We start from the raw sequence: 15,736 nt of genomic DNA, 5'->3' as shown, positions 1-15,736 counted from the left end.
CCACAACCACTGTGTTGTCATGTTCCATTCCAGCCCTCCTCAGTGAGCCATACACAGCCACCTGCTCATAAAATCACAGACTGGGTTTGGTTGGAAGGTGCTTTCAAGATCAGCTAGTTAAAACCTCCCTGCCATGGACACCTTCCACTAGACAAGGTTGCTCCAAGCCCCTGTGCCCAACCTGGCCTTGAACACTGCCAGGGATGGGGCAGCCACAGCTTCTCTGGGCAACCTGTTCCATGTTTCACATCTCCGTTTCACTTGGGGTCAGTAGTCTGCTCACGCACAAGGTACCATAGCTTACCGGTGTGGACTATCCCTTCAGTGCCAAACAACATTGCTTCGAATAAAGAAAAATATCTTTAAGGCATCTGTAAGACAAGAGCCAGTGACCAGACTCCTGCTGCAGTAGCAATAGCGGCAGCATGTTGTTGCCATGAATCCTAACTAAGGATTGCTGTGCCAGGGCCCGTGCTGGTTGTGAGCAAGCAGGCACGGAGCAGCCAAGCCAGCAAGCGAGGTGTGCTGCAGAGGTCTGTGGGCAAGTATGCCCACATAAACGCAAGCTATGTGCCACGGGTGTTCACACCATCCCATCTGCCAACTGCATCTGACCTCCTGCCTGTTTGCTGCCAAAGATTCTACCTCAGACTACGAGGCTGTGACCAAGCCGCTATCAGTGGGACAGCACCGTGCGGGCAGGCGGCCCCGGGGCGGCCCGCCCTCCTGCTGCACTCCCGGACACTCCCCGCCTGCTGCGCGGCCGCCGCAGCTCCCGAGCGAGCCGCCCCGGGCCGGAGCGGACCCCCGGGGGCAACTCCGGGCGTAGGCCGCGGCGGGGCGGCCCGGAGCCGCGCTCCGCCCCTGCGCCCCAGGCGGTGCCGCAGCCCTCCCGCGCCTCAGGGGGCGGCAGACGAAAGCGGAAGTGCGCTGCTAGAGCGGCCTCCTTTCTCCACTCCCGCTGCCGTGACTTCCGGCGGCCGCTCTAGCCGGCGCCGCGTCTATGCCCGCGGCGCTGGGGGATGTTTATTGTCGTGGGGAGTCGGCCCAGGACCCGGAACGCCGCCGGGCGCCAGCGGCGGGGCGCCTAGCAGCAGCCGGCACCCCGCTCCGCCCCGACCCGACCGCCCGCACGGTAACGGCTGCCGCACGCCAACGGGCCCCGCTCCTCCCAGCCACCGCCTCGAAGGGTCCGCGGGTCGGCGGGCCCTGCCCGGGGGAGGGGACGCGGCCTCCCTCTTCCTCCCCACCCCGTTCCCGGCTGAGGCGGGGAGCGCGGCGTGGGCCTCCCCCGCTCCTCGCGTCGCCGCCCGGCCCTGGCGCTGCCGTGGTTCCCCCCTGAGGCGGGCGGGCGCCGTGTCAGGGAGGGGAAGGAGTTAAAACGTTCCCCAGGGGAAGCGGCCCGTTCCCCGGCAGCCGGCGGGGCTTCCTCGGAGGTCCCCGGCTGCCCCGTGCCCGAGTTCCCGGAGCAGAGTGCCGGGCCCTGAGGGCTTTGTAACGGCCCCGGCGGCCGGCGCTGCGCCGGGTAACGAAGCGCGGAGGCATCGGCCGGCGCTGCGAGGCGGCGGAGAGCGGCGTGGCGAGGCCGCCTGCTGCCGCCGCCGCTGCTTTGTTTCCGCTGCGCAGCCCGGAGAAGTTTTCGGTTGGGGTTGAAGGAGAGGAAACTGATTGTTTGTTATCCTGAGTTGTGACGCTGGTGCATGCAGGGCTGGCAGTGAGGTGCCCAGCGGTGGGAATAGGAGGCGTACGTCTGTTTCCTCAGTCTGGATGCGCGGATGGTAAATGTTGGGGGATGAGAGGCTTACCTGTTGTGTTAAAATACTTTGTGGCGGCAGAACGGATTTTTATTTTCCTTACAATGTTTTAGCAAGTTGGGATGGCCGTTTATCCTCTCGGTTCAAACTTTCATCATGCTCGTGACTATTTTCTATATGTCATAACGGTCTAATGGAATGCTCTTAATGCTTGGCATTCGATTATTACTGGATGTGACAAGGTAAAGGTGGCACAAAATTCGAGTCAAGTGGATCTTGCTTTGAATATGAATGGACCTTTTTGATGAGACAGATTTGAGGAAAATGGCCTGTTATGAATTATTTAAAAATGCACTTCCTGCTCTTGTTCTATGAGCTGTTTGGCATTATTCCTGCAACTGGATTTGTGTTGGAAGACCCCAGGTCCATGGGGATGCAGTAGGCTTAGCCAAGAGAATTTTGGCAGTGGGATTGGGCATTTGTGCCCTACATGCTCATGGCATAGCTGGTGTCATCATTCTGTGCATTGGTCTGATTGGATAAGTCCCTACTTTGATGCTGGTTTTATGCATATTTGGAAATTTTCTCCTTCTCCAAAATCTATTTGTTTCATTCTGTAGGAAATAGTCATGACTGGGAATCCTGAAAAGTGAGAGCATTAGCTTCAAGATGGCCTTTTGCTTCAGGGAGAGTTTAACTTGCCATGAGAGACAACAAAAAAGTAAAAGCATGCCCCACTAGCTAAGTGAGAGAGTCGTTTGGACCAGAGGGTTTTCTGTACAGACAGTAGTAGCTGTGGTGTTCTTGGTTCATCTGCCACCATGACTGTGTCGAATCTAGGAATTCAGACAGATTTCAGAGGTCTGTCACCTCAAGCACTTGATACAGACCTGTTTCCTGAGGGGCTGAACACAACTCTTAAAAATGCATCTTCAGTGGAATGTTGTAATTGACTCTCCTGATGGGCTTTTTGTGTGTTCTCTGTTCTCATATGGAAACTTCATGTGGAGGTTCCTGCTAACTTCTTAAGAATGTTTTTCAAGCATTAGTTTGATGAATGCCTACTGGCACAGTAGTGACAGATATCTCTTCAGCTGGGCTGTTGGAGCTGTTTGTGGGGTTGGTCAGTTGCTGAACTGCTTTGGAGCAGGGTTAAAAATAACCAGTAGAAGTTGCTTATACTTAAGCTGCTAGTGGAAAAGGTGTTTATTAAACTGTTCTGACATTAACGTAACCATTGTTAGTTACCCCCCACCTACCTTTATGGCTCAGAGTTTCTTGGATCAAAGGTAGCCAAAAGCTTAAAATAATACTTTGTTTATATACCCCATCCCAAGTGCCTTTCCTCTCTCTTTGATGATGATGATGTGGTTGGTTTGGTTTGGAACGTTTTGAAGGCAGCGCTGGCTTTTTCTAGATTGCAAGATTTCAGTGCAGGGTGTTTGTCTTCGTGTGTGTTTATATAATATCTAAAATAGTATGGCCCTGGTCCTAACAGGGGATGTATGGGTAATGCTTTGTTTAAGAACTTGAGTGCTCATTCCTCCTGTTTATTATTCTGGGAAGTTTCTCTAGTTTCAGTGTAGAATATGTTACTTTACAGTGTCAAATATCCTTGAGTTAGCTTTTGTTGTTGTTTTTATTTTTGTGTTCGTGCTTTGCCCATCTACTTTTTTTTTTTCTCTTCCTCACTTTTTTTTCCTTAGAGTAATATTCCAGATGTATCCCCAAAGTCTATGTTGAAAAGAAGGAACAATCTTTTTAAATGTCCATGATAAAATAATACAAACTTCTGCAGCGATGTATTTAAGCTTTTTTTTCCTCTGTTGGGGTACATTGTGTTAGGCTGGTGCAAGAGAACTTGAAATCAAAGTTGGCTAGTTTCTTTTGCAGGAGAAAGCCCAATGAAGTAAATGAAGTAAATAACATCATTTGCAGAGAAGTAAATGATGTTATTTTCAATTTTAGGCTATTATTAAATTAGCATTAACTGACAAAACATAATTTTAGAAATGAGATTTACGCTGCCAAAAGTCTAAGGTTCAGATGAGAAAACCTTTGGGCAAAATTAATCAAGAAAACCTAAGCTCAATAAAATCAACTTAGGTGTTTGCAAATCCAGAACCGGGAAGAACCACATGTTTGGTTTCTACTCAGACACCCTGTTCTGCAAGTGTAACTGCATGAATATGGAACAGAAACAGGCTCATGTGTAACACTGTTGCTTGATCTCAAAATGTATTTCTAAAAGCATGGAAGCATTACTTTCCCCATTTTGCAGATAGGAGACAGAAATGCAGGTTTTGGGAAATAACGTAAGGGGTCAGGGCTACACAGCAGGGGAACTGTAGTGTGTATCAGTAGCAGAGAAGATGAGAAAACTGGGAAAGAGGAGGATCAGAATATTGTTTAGGACTCCCGTGTTCCAGTCATGTTCTAGTCATGCTGCTGCACATGTGTATAAATAATAACTTTTTTTTTTTTAAGGTAACATTTTTACACCTTTTTTATAAACACTTTCTTCAGAAGTTATTTTTATATAGTGCATGTATTATTATTTTTAGAAAATGTTTAGCTTGTTTCAGTTCACATGGCTCCTGTGAATTCGGATTGCTTTGAGACTTCAGGCAGCAGGCTGCCTCTTCTTTAGAATCTTTTCTTTGTTGTCAGTACAGTGTGAGACATTAAAATGAATGTTTAAGGCAGAGGTTGTAATAGGTTATGCTCATTCACTGCTTGGACAGAGGTATCCAAGTCTCGAAGCATTTTGGTTTACCTGATATTTCTCAACCGTGCCTTGGAAGAGGTTAACACTGTGTTTGTGTACTAAATGGGAATGGGCGTATTCAAAATTGTTGACACAGATTCAGATTCTGAAAGAACAGGGGCAAGAGCAAATAAGAGTTTTCTCAATACAAATGAGGAAAACCTGGTAATTAATATTTGAATAGTTCAATATTTGAGGGAAAAGTTTAACAAATGAATACTTCTGTTAGATCAAGTACCCTTAAAGTAGAATAAATGCAGTTTTCAGTATTTTTACACTTTGTTCAGATACTGCTTCTGTAACAAATTATATCCCTTTTTAACTGAATGTCACAAAACGTGTCTAGAATATTAGCTACAGCTCAAATTAAATTCCAGATTAAAGAGCTTCTCCATAAAATACCTGTTGTCCTAAACTTTCAGAACATGGCTAATGAAAATGTGAGCACATTACTGTAATGTGTAATTTTTCTCCCATTAAAATCTATGCAAGTAGATTGTATGTCTAACCAAGCTACACCATAATGCTGAAAACATCCTTACTGACAGCTCCACAGCATCTTAATGTTCCTTTCTCCTGTAGATCCCCCTTTAATGATAGGTCTTTTCCTTTTAAATTGTAATTTCCCTCTCTTTCAACCATTTTTTTCCTTTGTTCTGATCGAACATGTGACTTTTCTCCCCCGATCTGTTTAAGACAAGCCATCAGATTTTTATGGGGGCATTATCATACAGTATTATGGTTTGCTTAGAGGTTATCAGCCTTTCAAGGATGTTATGCATGATGATGGTATTCTTTCAGAATGTAGAGGTTGAGGGTGCCGGTAGAAACTTGCTGATAACTGGGAGACGCTGCTGACTGGAGTTATCTTGTTCCTGGGTTCCAGTAAGTGAACTTGGCAAGAGCTAGGATTAGAGCCAGTGTGAATCCAAATGCCTCTCTGAAGATGCCACGGGTTCCAGCTCCTTGCTCTGTGCTGGCCCTGCCTGCGTGCCATTCAAAATCTGCACATGTGCTATCTTTGGATCTGGTGCCATAAATTACTAACCCAATCTGTAGTAGTCCGTCAAAACCAGATGGGATAAGTAATTTCTAACTTTGAGGATTCACATAATTTTTTATTTTCTTTTTTTTTTTTAAAAGAGGGATCTGGGAATACTAATTAGTTACTGTTTGTTCTCTTCTTTGGCTGCCTCCCCCCTCTACCTCACCCCCACACATAGCCTTTGGTTTTTCTGGTTTTCTCTTGCAGTTTCTTCATTTCTTTTCTGTTGTCACCCATCTTGCCTTTTCTTATGTTGGACAAGCTGGCAAGAACAGCATAATTCTTTCAGCTGGGAGCAAGCTGCCCAGTAGAAGCAGCCACCAACACAGCAGTTGACTCAGTATGTTATGCACATCTACCTTGTAGTTTATGACTTCTGTATTGTCAGTGAGTTGTAGTCGAAGATGTACCTTGAGTGAGTTCTTGATTAGAGACTATGGCATGATGTTTAGGAAGTCATAGTCAGATGAAAGTACTGTTAATAATGCTAGTTTTGTATCTTGAATATTTCTAATTTAGAACATAAGGCCAAAACATCTGAAGTGATATAAATGCATTATTACAGTCTGACATTGTTGTGGTTTAAACCCAGGCAGCAACTAAGTACCACGCAGCTGCTCGCTTACAGTTACATATATTGTTCTTGATGCATAGTCTCCTGCTTCATCCACGGCAATAACCATGTAGAGCATTTCATATATCTGACTATTTTTCTTTGATTTTCCTCTTTGCTTTCTGTTGTGTTTCTTTTGGATTGGGGTGAACCGGCCCAGGTTAGAGATGGAGCGGGTCAAAGCTCCTGTGCTGGTCATTAGCAGGATTGTGCCTGTGAATAGCCACTGCACTGTAGCCTGGGCAACACAGAGACGTGGGTTCCTTATACTGTCCTGGGTTCAGCTGTAACAGTTATTTTTCCCTTCCTAGTAGCTGGTGCAGTGCTGTTTTCCAGCTTTAGTCTGAGAACAATGCTGATAACACACCGATGTTTTAGTTGTTGCTAAGTAGCGCTTACCCTGATCAAGGACTTTTCAGTCTCATGCTCTGCCAGTGAGGAGGGGCACAAGAAACTGGGAGGAAGCAGAGACAGGACACCTGACCCAAACTAGCCAAAGGGCTACTCCGTACCACAGCACGTCACGCCCAGTATATAAACTGGGGGAGTCACCTGGAAGGCCCAGATTGCTGCTCAGGTCGGGCTGGGTATCGGTCGGCAGGTGGTGAGCAATTGTATTGTGCATCACTTGTGTTTGTTGTTGCTTTTTTTTCCCCTTCCCTTTTTAGTTTTATATTCTCTCCTCTTGTTATTTCCCTGATTATTATTGTTATAACTAGCATTATTTTTGTGTTGTGCTTTAGTTATTGGATTGTTCTTATCTCAGCCTGTGGGGTTTACATTCTTTTGATTCTCCTCCCCATCGTGCCCAGAGAGAGGGGGGAACAAGGAAGGGAGTGAGTGATTGCATGGTTGAGTTACCGGCTGGGCTTAAACCATGACAACTAAAATTTTAGATTAATAGATCAAGATAATATTGTCTCTGTCTCTTAGACTATGCTTTATTTCAGCTACTTCTCCTGGAGTAAAACTAAAATTTTTACATTTTACAAAGAAAAAATCCTTAATGAGCTACGGTATTTTGATATAAGCCCTTTTCACTATATACGAATGTTCTTGTTCTTTTCCTCTCTCCTTTCCCCAAATACTTCACCTGAGATTTGTTTGAGCTGTCTGCTGTCTTGGCTTTGGTATACGTACAGAAGAGATGTTGGGCAGCCTCAAGGTGGGCTGAGCTGTAGCCCAACTCCCTGTTTTATGATGATTCTCCCTCAGTTGAAGTGCGTGTTAAAAGTGTCACTTTCAACGTGCACTGGCAGACGGGATGCTTCCTGGCTGCCTTAGGGTTGCTGTGTGTGCACTGGGTGGCCATCCTGTGCCTTCACAGTTACTCCTGCTTTTCCTTGGAAACACTCGATTTTACTCAGCACATACAGTACTTTCATTCTGCACAGTTCCTGTGGGCAGTGCAGGAGGGGCTGAGAGGCCACTGTGACTCAACGCATGCTGTTGCTGCTACCAGGATGTTTTGTACAGTTGCCCTTATGCTATTATATTGGGAGAGCTAGGCCAAGAGTGCTGGATGAACATGGGAAAGCTGTGGTAGCAGACTGCCTACAGGCTGCAGTTTGTGTAAGCTGTACTAGCTCAGAGTTACTAAGCAGGCTCATCCGTTCCAGCACAAACGTCAAGCTGTTCAGAATTATCAACTTCAGCAGTCAGAGAAGTGCATTTTCCTGAGGTGTCTATTGACATCCTCAAGTGAGCTGAGGAAACATTATCCACTGGGGCTACGGAAAAAGTTTCAGTAATCTTTACTGCGTCTTAATATAGTTGGTAAAAGTTGTAACATAATTAAGTGGCAAGCTTAAATATATTTTTTATATATATATGTATACGCACTTTATTTCTGTTAAGTCTGGCAACATGGCTTCAACCTCCAAAGTAACCTTCTATTTTCTAGCATACAGCATGCAGACACTCCCCCTCCCCACACACAGTTAATTTAAATGAATCAGTGGAGTCACTTTAGTCACTTCTGCTTGTCTCTTTTAAGGGACAGGTGTATACAATGGCGTTAATAGGCAGTTTTCTATTGGTATGTTTAATTTTATCATTTTCGTTTCTCAGGATGTGATCTTCGTGGTGAGCTGCTGGGAAAACTGAGTTATAAATCACCCCAATGGATGCGGACAGTGATGTTGCACTGGACATTTTAATCACAAATGTAGTGTGTGTTTTTAGAACAAGATGTCATTTAAACTTGAGGAAGATCGCATTAGAGGGAGCAAATGTGATATACAAGCGTGATGTTGGGGTAAGAGATTCAACATAGCTCACTTATCTTTTTTTATGAATGTTCCTTAAGCTAAACATTCTTGTGTCTGATATCTGTGTGGTGGATAGAGAAAAAGCGTAGTTTTATTTCTGTATTTCTGTCCTGATAGGCATTTAGTCTGTCAAACACTAAAAGGAAAGTGGGTAAATATTGTCTCAGAAGGCTGAAACTAGTGAAGTGAATACTTGGTGCAAGGAGTGTGATGAGACCTCTTGCACTTCAGGGTCCCAAAATTGCCTCCCAAAATTTGGTGGCTTTGTCAAGAAGATATATCCTGGTAAGGAGTCAGCAATGTGGGAGTCACTGTAATAAGGAAAAAAAAAAAAGCACAGTGCTCGTGGGTTTTGACTTTTCATTCAGAGGAAAATACTTTCGTTTAATCTGTTTTGTGAATACTGAGTCACTGGCTGAGATATTCCACACTTATTTTGCTCTTCTTGGGGTCAGAGTTGTTTTTAATTACTGAAAGAGGTGAAGGAACAGTTCAAGGCTGTCAAAAATAGAGGAAGTTATTATTAGTGTAACAGTTGATTTGTCTAACAGTTGGTGTGATTTTTTTCCCAGTAGGAATTGAACTACCACTAATTCCAAATTCTTCCACTTTTATTTTTCTTTTTAGAAGGTATTAATGAAGCTTAGAAAACCTAGGATTACGGCCACAATTTGGTCCTCAGGAAAAGTTATTTGCACAGGAGCCACAAGGTGAGTTGATGAAGATTCTTTCTCTAGCTTAAATTCTTGTGTATTTTAAAATATAATGTTGTAAATGAAGATGGCAGCAAGAGGCAGTACTTGCCACTGTTAGGATTCACTCATGCTGGATCTCATCTTGATCCTTGCCAAGTTGCATATCTGGAAGGAAGTTTTCTATGCGAAGTGTCTGCCTCAGACTGAGTTGAAATTTTAAGCAACATCATTTCAGCCTTCTGGGGGAGCAGCAGGCAAAATACGTTGTGAAGAAGATCCTAGAGATTTCATTTGAGAACTCTTCAAGCTATATTTTTAGCCAGGACTTGAAACTTGGGAAAGGATGAGCTTCTTTGAGGGATATCTCTTATTCTTTTATGAAACCCCACCAGAATTTAATCAAATTACACAGTGTTGAGGGAGTGGAAAGAAGCAAAATCAGACTCTCGGTTCAGATAGATCTGAGACTCGCTAAACTCATAACAGCTGAATTACTTTTAAGATATGTCTGCATTGTGGAGTAAGGGTAAGATGCAATAGTAAATTTGTACATGTGATCATGGTTCATGTGCTGCATGATACAGCAGTTCATTTTGTAGTCTGAGTAGTTGTTGTGGTATGTGTGCACACAAATATGTACTCTATTTCTGTTAATGCTAGGTTCTTTTCTTTCTCCTTTATAGTGAAGAAGAAGCTAAATTTGGTGCCAGACGATTAGCTCGTAGTCTACAGAAACTAGGTTTTCAGGTAAATCTAATGAAAAAGGACTTGTATGACTCACGCAATGCTGGAAGTTCATTTTTTAGAAAGAAACAAAAATGAGGGAGCATAATGATTTAGCAGTGAGCATGTTTTCACTCAGATGCCCCTTTTGTGTCGGCATACATTTTCCAGATGCTGGTTAAAGAGAAGCTGGTTTATTTTGTGGATTTGAGTTTTGTTTGGCAGCTCACAGTAGTGCTTCTTCACTGGCTAATGAACAGCAAAATTTGTTTAATAAACGAACCACCCACAGATTTTTCTTGGATAGAATTACAATATCTTGAAAGATTTATTTGGAAGGAGTGACAAAGAGTATAAACCTAACTGTCATTTGAACAAAGTTTTACCTGTTTCTGGTGGAATAGCAGATACATGTCCATCTTGTTAAGGGGAAGTTTGAGCCTCTTTAATTAAAGAGGAGGGAAAAAATAGCGCTTCTGTGCCATGAGGTTTCACAGCAGGGAATAAGCCAAATAAAACATTTAGGACATGAAACCCCCCCTTTTTTTTTTAAGCTGGGTTTGGGTTAACATTACCAGTCAAAACCACCACTTATATTTCGTAGTAAAGGTTGAAAAACAGCAACGAGTGACTAAAAATGACATGTTTTAGTACTCTCAAACTTCCTGGTAGTCAATTGTGGTGTTTACCTACAGTTTCAGTTTGCAGACAGACAAATGGACACAGTGGCTGTCCTTTGGCAGGGAGAGGCTCCCTTTGATTGTAGTGCATGAAGGCGGTGGTGACAGGCTATCCAGGTAACACTGCATCAGACCCAAGCAGAGTTTAGACACACTTACTGTTACGAATGCATGTGTTAGACCCGACCTCTAAAAGTTGGACTGAAACATTAAACCAGTGAGGTGAAGCATGCTTCAAGGATGGATGCACCAAGTTTTATTAAAAAATGAGTTTAAGTGGAATTTATTTTGAATATTAAATTAATAGTTCACCTTTTGTATTGGTAGTATCCTTCTAAAAGGTTTGACTGAGGAACAGTCATTTTAAGTTTAGGCAATCTCAGGACATGAACAAAAGTTTCTTCAGTGATACTGCCAACAGTGACTTCTCAGCAATGCATTTGTTTGTTTGTCTTGTCTGCTGGCTATTTTATTGTCATCTAAAATGGCTGTGGTGAAGAATAACTGAAAGCCAGTAGTTTCAGCAGGGCTTCAGAAAGTAACAGTAGAAAAACAGCTTGCCAAACTGGCTACTGGAGATTTGAAACAGAACAATTTTCACCTTTTACTTATGCTTAGCTGAAGCATAAAGTAAGTGATTTGAGTCCATTAAGTACTGTTTATATTCCTATTAGAAATGCATCAATCACAAGGTTTTAATTTTGAAATCTCATCAAAATATTCTAATTACTAGTCTTGTAACTTTTTATTTTGCAACCCATTCGTCTGCCTCACTTAAAACTGAATTTCTTACGTGTTTTTTTTTCTTCTCTTTCGAAAAGGTAATTTTCACAGATTTTAAAGTTGTGAATGTTTTAGCAGTGTGCAACATGCCCTTTGAGATCAGATTGCCAGAATTTACGAAGAATAACAGACCTCATGCGAGGTACAGTAGGATTTTTAAGAACTGTAGTCTTGGTATACTGCTTAAGCTTTTATTTTTCAGTTCTAGATCTCTCTTTTTTACCTTTTATTTTGTTTTCTAGTTATGAACCAGAACTTCATCCTGCCGTGTGTTACAGAATAAAAACTCTCAGAGCTACTTTACAGATTTTTTCCACAGGCAGTATCACAGTTACAGGTATTTTGATGTCAAAAATAAATATTTACCTTGTTGGGAATATTTAACTTTAGGCCCAGTAGGTTTAGGAGAGGAAGACATTTAAAAGAGTCAAAAAATACATTGAAGGGATTTTGTTTCCCAGCACTAGCATCTGGTTTGGTTTTGAGTGGAGGTGCCAGAGGAGTTGTGGAGAAAGTGTTATTGTTGGTAGGCTGAAAGATTACTTTGAATGTACATAGTGTGGTCTTTGTAAAACCAAAGTGACATAGGATCTGAGAATGCAGGTATTTATTTAAATATTTGATTTTCTTCCTTGTTTTCATAGTGCTGTAAACTCCATTGCATGTAGCATTAACATCCCTTTCATAAATACATGTTTCCAAACTGGAGATTTATGAAAACGTGTAGGATAGCATAGTATAGTCTGAAGTTAGGTAAAAAACCCCTGAGTTCACAGTCAGAAAATATGTGAGAAATTGCTGGTTTTATTTGTCTGCATCACCAAGCTTCTATCCAGGATGAATTTCTTCTGGCATGTTACTGCTCGCTTATTTGCAGTCTTAGTTGTTCATTGCTTAAAATGGTCTAGTACCTTTAGAAAGCATCGCTTCTTCATTCTTCCTTTTCTTTCCCCAAATGCTCATAGATGGTGTTAGCTAACCTTCATATGCTTCATCCTGAGACAGTAACTATTCCCTGGCTTGCAGGTTTTGTCCGAGGTCAGTGGTGGAGCTATTAGCAAAATCCAGGCTAGAAAGCAATAGTCTACAATTTTCAAACATAAAACATTCTTGCTTGAAAAATCCTTGGGTTCAATCCAGTATTATTTAGCAGTAGGTTTTGTTGGTAGGTTTTTAAAAGAAGAGATAAAAGTGGCTAGGCTTTGAGTAATACAGATTCCTAGAGGATTAGCCTAAGTAAAAGTATTTTTTACCTCTGCTACTCAGCTTCTGCCTTCTTCTCTGGGCTGACTGTAAATTGAAAAGCACCCAAGTTGTTATGAAATTAAATGGTAGTATTATTTATTTGTAGCCTAGCCGTTGACCAGTGTAGAACATCTTGCAGATTTCAATTTTCTTGTAAGTAAAAGTGATCAGAGGAACACCTTCTTAAGTTGGGAGAAATGGGGGAGAAATTATTTCTGTCTACAGTATAAAGTTGTGATAGCTAAAAATATTGTTATTTTCAAGATACTGTTGTTGTTTTAACTTCCAATTCCCTGCTTTTTCTCTTCCTACTGCATTTTTTTTATTTATTTATTTTTTTTAAATGTGTCTCAGGGCCAAATGTAAAGGCTGTTGCCAGTGCCGTGGAACAGATTTACCCATTCGTGTTTGAAAGCAGGAAATAAGTTTTATAGTTCACCACTTGATGGTTAGGTTCCCTATCCAAGCACCTTTAAAGACTGCTGCACATTGGACTAAAAGCAAAAAGGAAAACTGGACCAACCATAGCAGAAGAATACAGACTCTTTTACTTGCTCATGGCCACAGTATAAACTCCAGTTCTTTTGGATTTTACTCTTAACAGTGCTGTATTGTAAAAACAGAAGTTTACAAGATATGAAATTGCTGCTTTTAAAAAGACATTCTATTTATTTTTGCAGTAATTTCTGTGTATTCATAAGCAAAGCTGTCACGATGTGCACTACCTTAAAAACATTTTTTTTTTAGTTTGAGCTTGTGTTTTATTTGTGAATAGTCTTTTACATTTTTGTATGCTGAATATTGGGCACCAAAGAAGCTGTAAAAGTTATCTTTTTCACCTGATGAATGTGCACAAATAAAAGTTTGGAAAATATTTCTCTTCATAGCTGTTCTGTTATATTCCTTTCCCTTTTTCTATTACAGTTAAAATTGTATAGTTGCAAATTAATTTGAAACAATGTAAGAATAGTCTTTTGCTGATACCTTCTGTTTCTATTTGTAGTATGTGTAAAACTTTGTGCGTGGGTTAGACTAAAATCTATAGTAGTTACGTATGTTTATCCGAGGATGAAATTTGGTTTGTTCCCAGTTCTCTTAACTACATGCCAGACTTCAAGTATTTTTCTTGCTGTTCCATGAAGAGAAGACATTTCTAAATATAAAGGTCTACAGCAAGTGTTTTCCTATAGATGATGAGGAAATCTTATCAACTAAAGAAGCTACTGTAGAAAAAACAACTGCCCTGTCTACCTACTGGATGTGAAAGGAAGAAAGTTACTATGCGAGCTTCAGTTTTCGGGAAAGTGGTGGAGTGCTTCAGCATGAGAAGATGGTGTGGTCACGCTAATCCAGCCCCAGCCTGTTGCTGAATGATTAACACAGACCTTTTCTACGCTCTTCTTACTGTATAATATTTTCATGACAGAAGCTGCCAACAAGCAATGAAGCTTGATTCTGGCATGTGTTATTCTTGGTATTAATCTTGGACTTGGAAGCCAGTAGATGTTTTTCTCAGTAAGTGCACATTTGAAGCAGAAGAGGTGAATGCTTAAAAGTAACTGCAAGTGCTACTTTTAAAAAGATACAATAAATATGTATAAATGTATGTATGTCTTTTTTCCCTATCTCACTGAAGAGAAATGTAACGCTACTATTGTGTGCTGGAGGTAATGCACAGTCTTAGTGGGTCCTAAAAACAGTAAACCATGAGCTGTTACTGTACCAGAAGTTACAACTGCAAAAGAAAGATGGAAGAACATCATTGAGAAGCAAAGGCCTAGCATAATGCATTTCATCTGTTTGAGGGGATGGTATAGAAGTTGGGGCTGTCCGTAGTGACTTCATGCAGAAATTATGGAAAGGAAAGAAGGGTATGGAAAATGCTCAGGCAAAACCCTCAGAACAAAAAGAAGCACCAATCTGCTGTAAGCCTTAAGTGGTATATTCATAAAAGCCCTTTTAAGCTCAGTGTAAGTAGGAAAGAGAGAACTTATAACCATAAAATGTCTAAGTTGAGTTTGACGGTCACAGAATTCATGGTAAAGAGTGGGGAAAAGGATGCTTGCTGTATGCAAGCTTTCCAGTCTGTATAGAAGATAATGTGGACTTCAGCACTCCTGACACTAATGAGGATTTTGTGGAAAGTCAGAGCAACAGACAAACCACCATTAGGGAACACTAGTGTATTATTATTACAGTTTAAAAAGGAAAAAGCAGAAGGTATTTGAACAATGAACAAAATTGTAATGGGTTTTCCAGGAACAAAATGTAGTCCTAAATGGACAAATGAGGAATTGGCCATTATAACAACAATAGCTGGCTTAGATTAGGCTTGCCTCTTTTGGGTCAAATTACAAAGCACTTGAGTGCTAACCAGTGACATTCTGGAGCTTTTATGTAGCGTATGTGTCTCCTAAATTTATCTGTGGAGAAAGTGCTTTTTTGTTAGCACCATCATGTAGCATGAAATCTGCCTGTTAGAACAAAAATGAAAGGTAATAATAAGCTGCCATGTATTAAAATGGGAACTGTTTCTTTTGAAGTGCTGCTCAGATCCATGCTAGCAGTTTGAGGCCTTTGTAGCAATCCATAAGGGAGTCAAAAAGCACACTACTAAACTGGCAGAGTAGTACTGAGAAAAAGAATAATAGCAAATAAAGGATTCCTTGAAATGTGTGCTTTACCTATCCTAGCTCCAAGGGAGCCTCAAACCATTTGTGGCAAGTTGGCAGCATATGCTTACACTCGGGGATATTGCTTTATTTCCTATTGCTGCTCTAAATCAATAGGTCCCTGCCTCAGTCTGGAATAACTGTTGCTGCTACATGTTTCTACATGCATGTGCATACACACGCACCCCTTCCCCATCTTCATGAGTTACTCTTTGTTTCCTTCAGTGTGTTGTGGTGCCTCCATCTAGGCTGTTGCTGTCGGCTCCTGCAGCCATGGTGTGGACCCCAGACCGGACAGCATGCCCCAGCACGCTGGGCTCTCGCCTCCAGTGTTTGGAGCTGTGCTTTGGATTAGACTTACCTGTCAGTCAATCAGCTCTTCCTCAATGCCCAGGTTTTCTAGTGCACTGCCCATCTCTCCTTGCAATCTCCAGGTGGATTCCATGCAAAGCTCTTCGTGGTGCTGAGCTGTAGCACTAGCAGCACCAT

General features: G+C 41.9%; 1 protein-coding gene across 3 annotated transcripts; it reads left to right on the top strand.

The window, feature by feature from the left end:
• The first annotated feature begins 910 nt into the window (after positions 1-910).
• TBPL1 (TATA-box binding protein like 1) lies at positions 911-14,181 on the top strand. 3 transcript variants are annotated; one of them, XM_030489867.1, is made up of 7 exons: positions 911-1,135; positions 8,250-8,436; positions 9,077-9,159; positions 9,828-9,891; positions 11,369-11,472; positions 11,573-11,667; positions 12,930-14,181. In XM_030489867.1, the coding sequence occupies exons 2-7, from the start codon at positions 8,302-8,304 to the stop codon at positions 12,998-13,000; spliced, it is 552 nt and encodes a 183-aa protein (XP_030345727.1). In that variant the 5' UTR covers positions 911-1,135; positions 8,250-8,301; the 3' UTR covers positions 13,001-14,181. The 3 variants fall into 3 exon arrangements, with proteins under 3 accessions (XP_030345727.1, XP_030345729.1, XP_030345728.1); XM_030489869.1 differs by lacking the exon at positions 911-1,135 and adding an exon at positions 1,397-1,778; XM_030489868.1 differs by lacking the exon at positions 911-1,135 and having other exon boundaries at positions 7,018-8,436.
• Positions 14,182-15,736: the final 1,555 nt, after the last annotated feature.

Source organism: Strigops habroptila, chromosome 6, assembly GCF_004027225.2.
Source record: "Strigops habroptila isolate Jane chromosome 6, bStrHab1.2.pri, whole genome shotgun sequence".
Classification (NCBI taxonomy): Eukaryota; Metazoa; Chordata; class Aves; order Psittaciformes; family Psittacidae; genus Strigops; species Strigops habroptila.
This window is presented reverse-complemented; position numbering and strand designations above follow the sequence as displayed.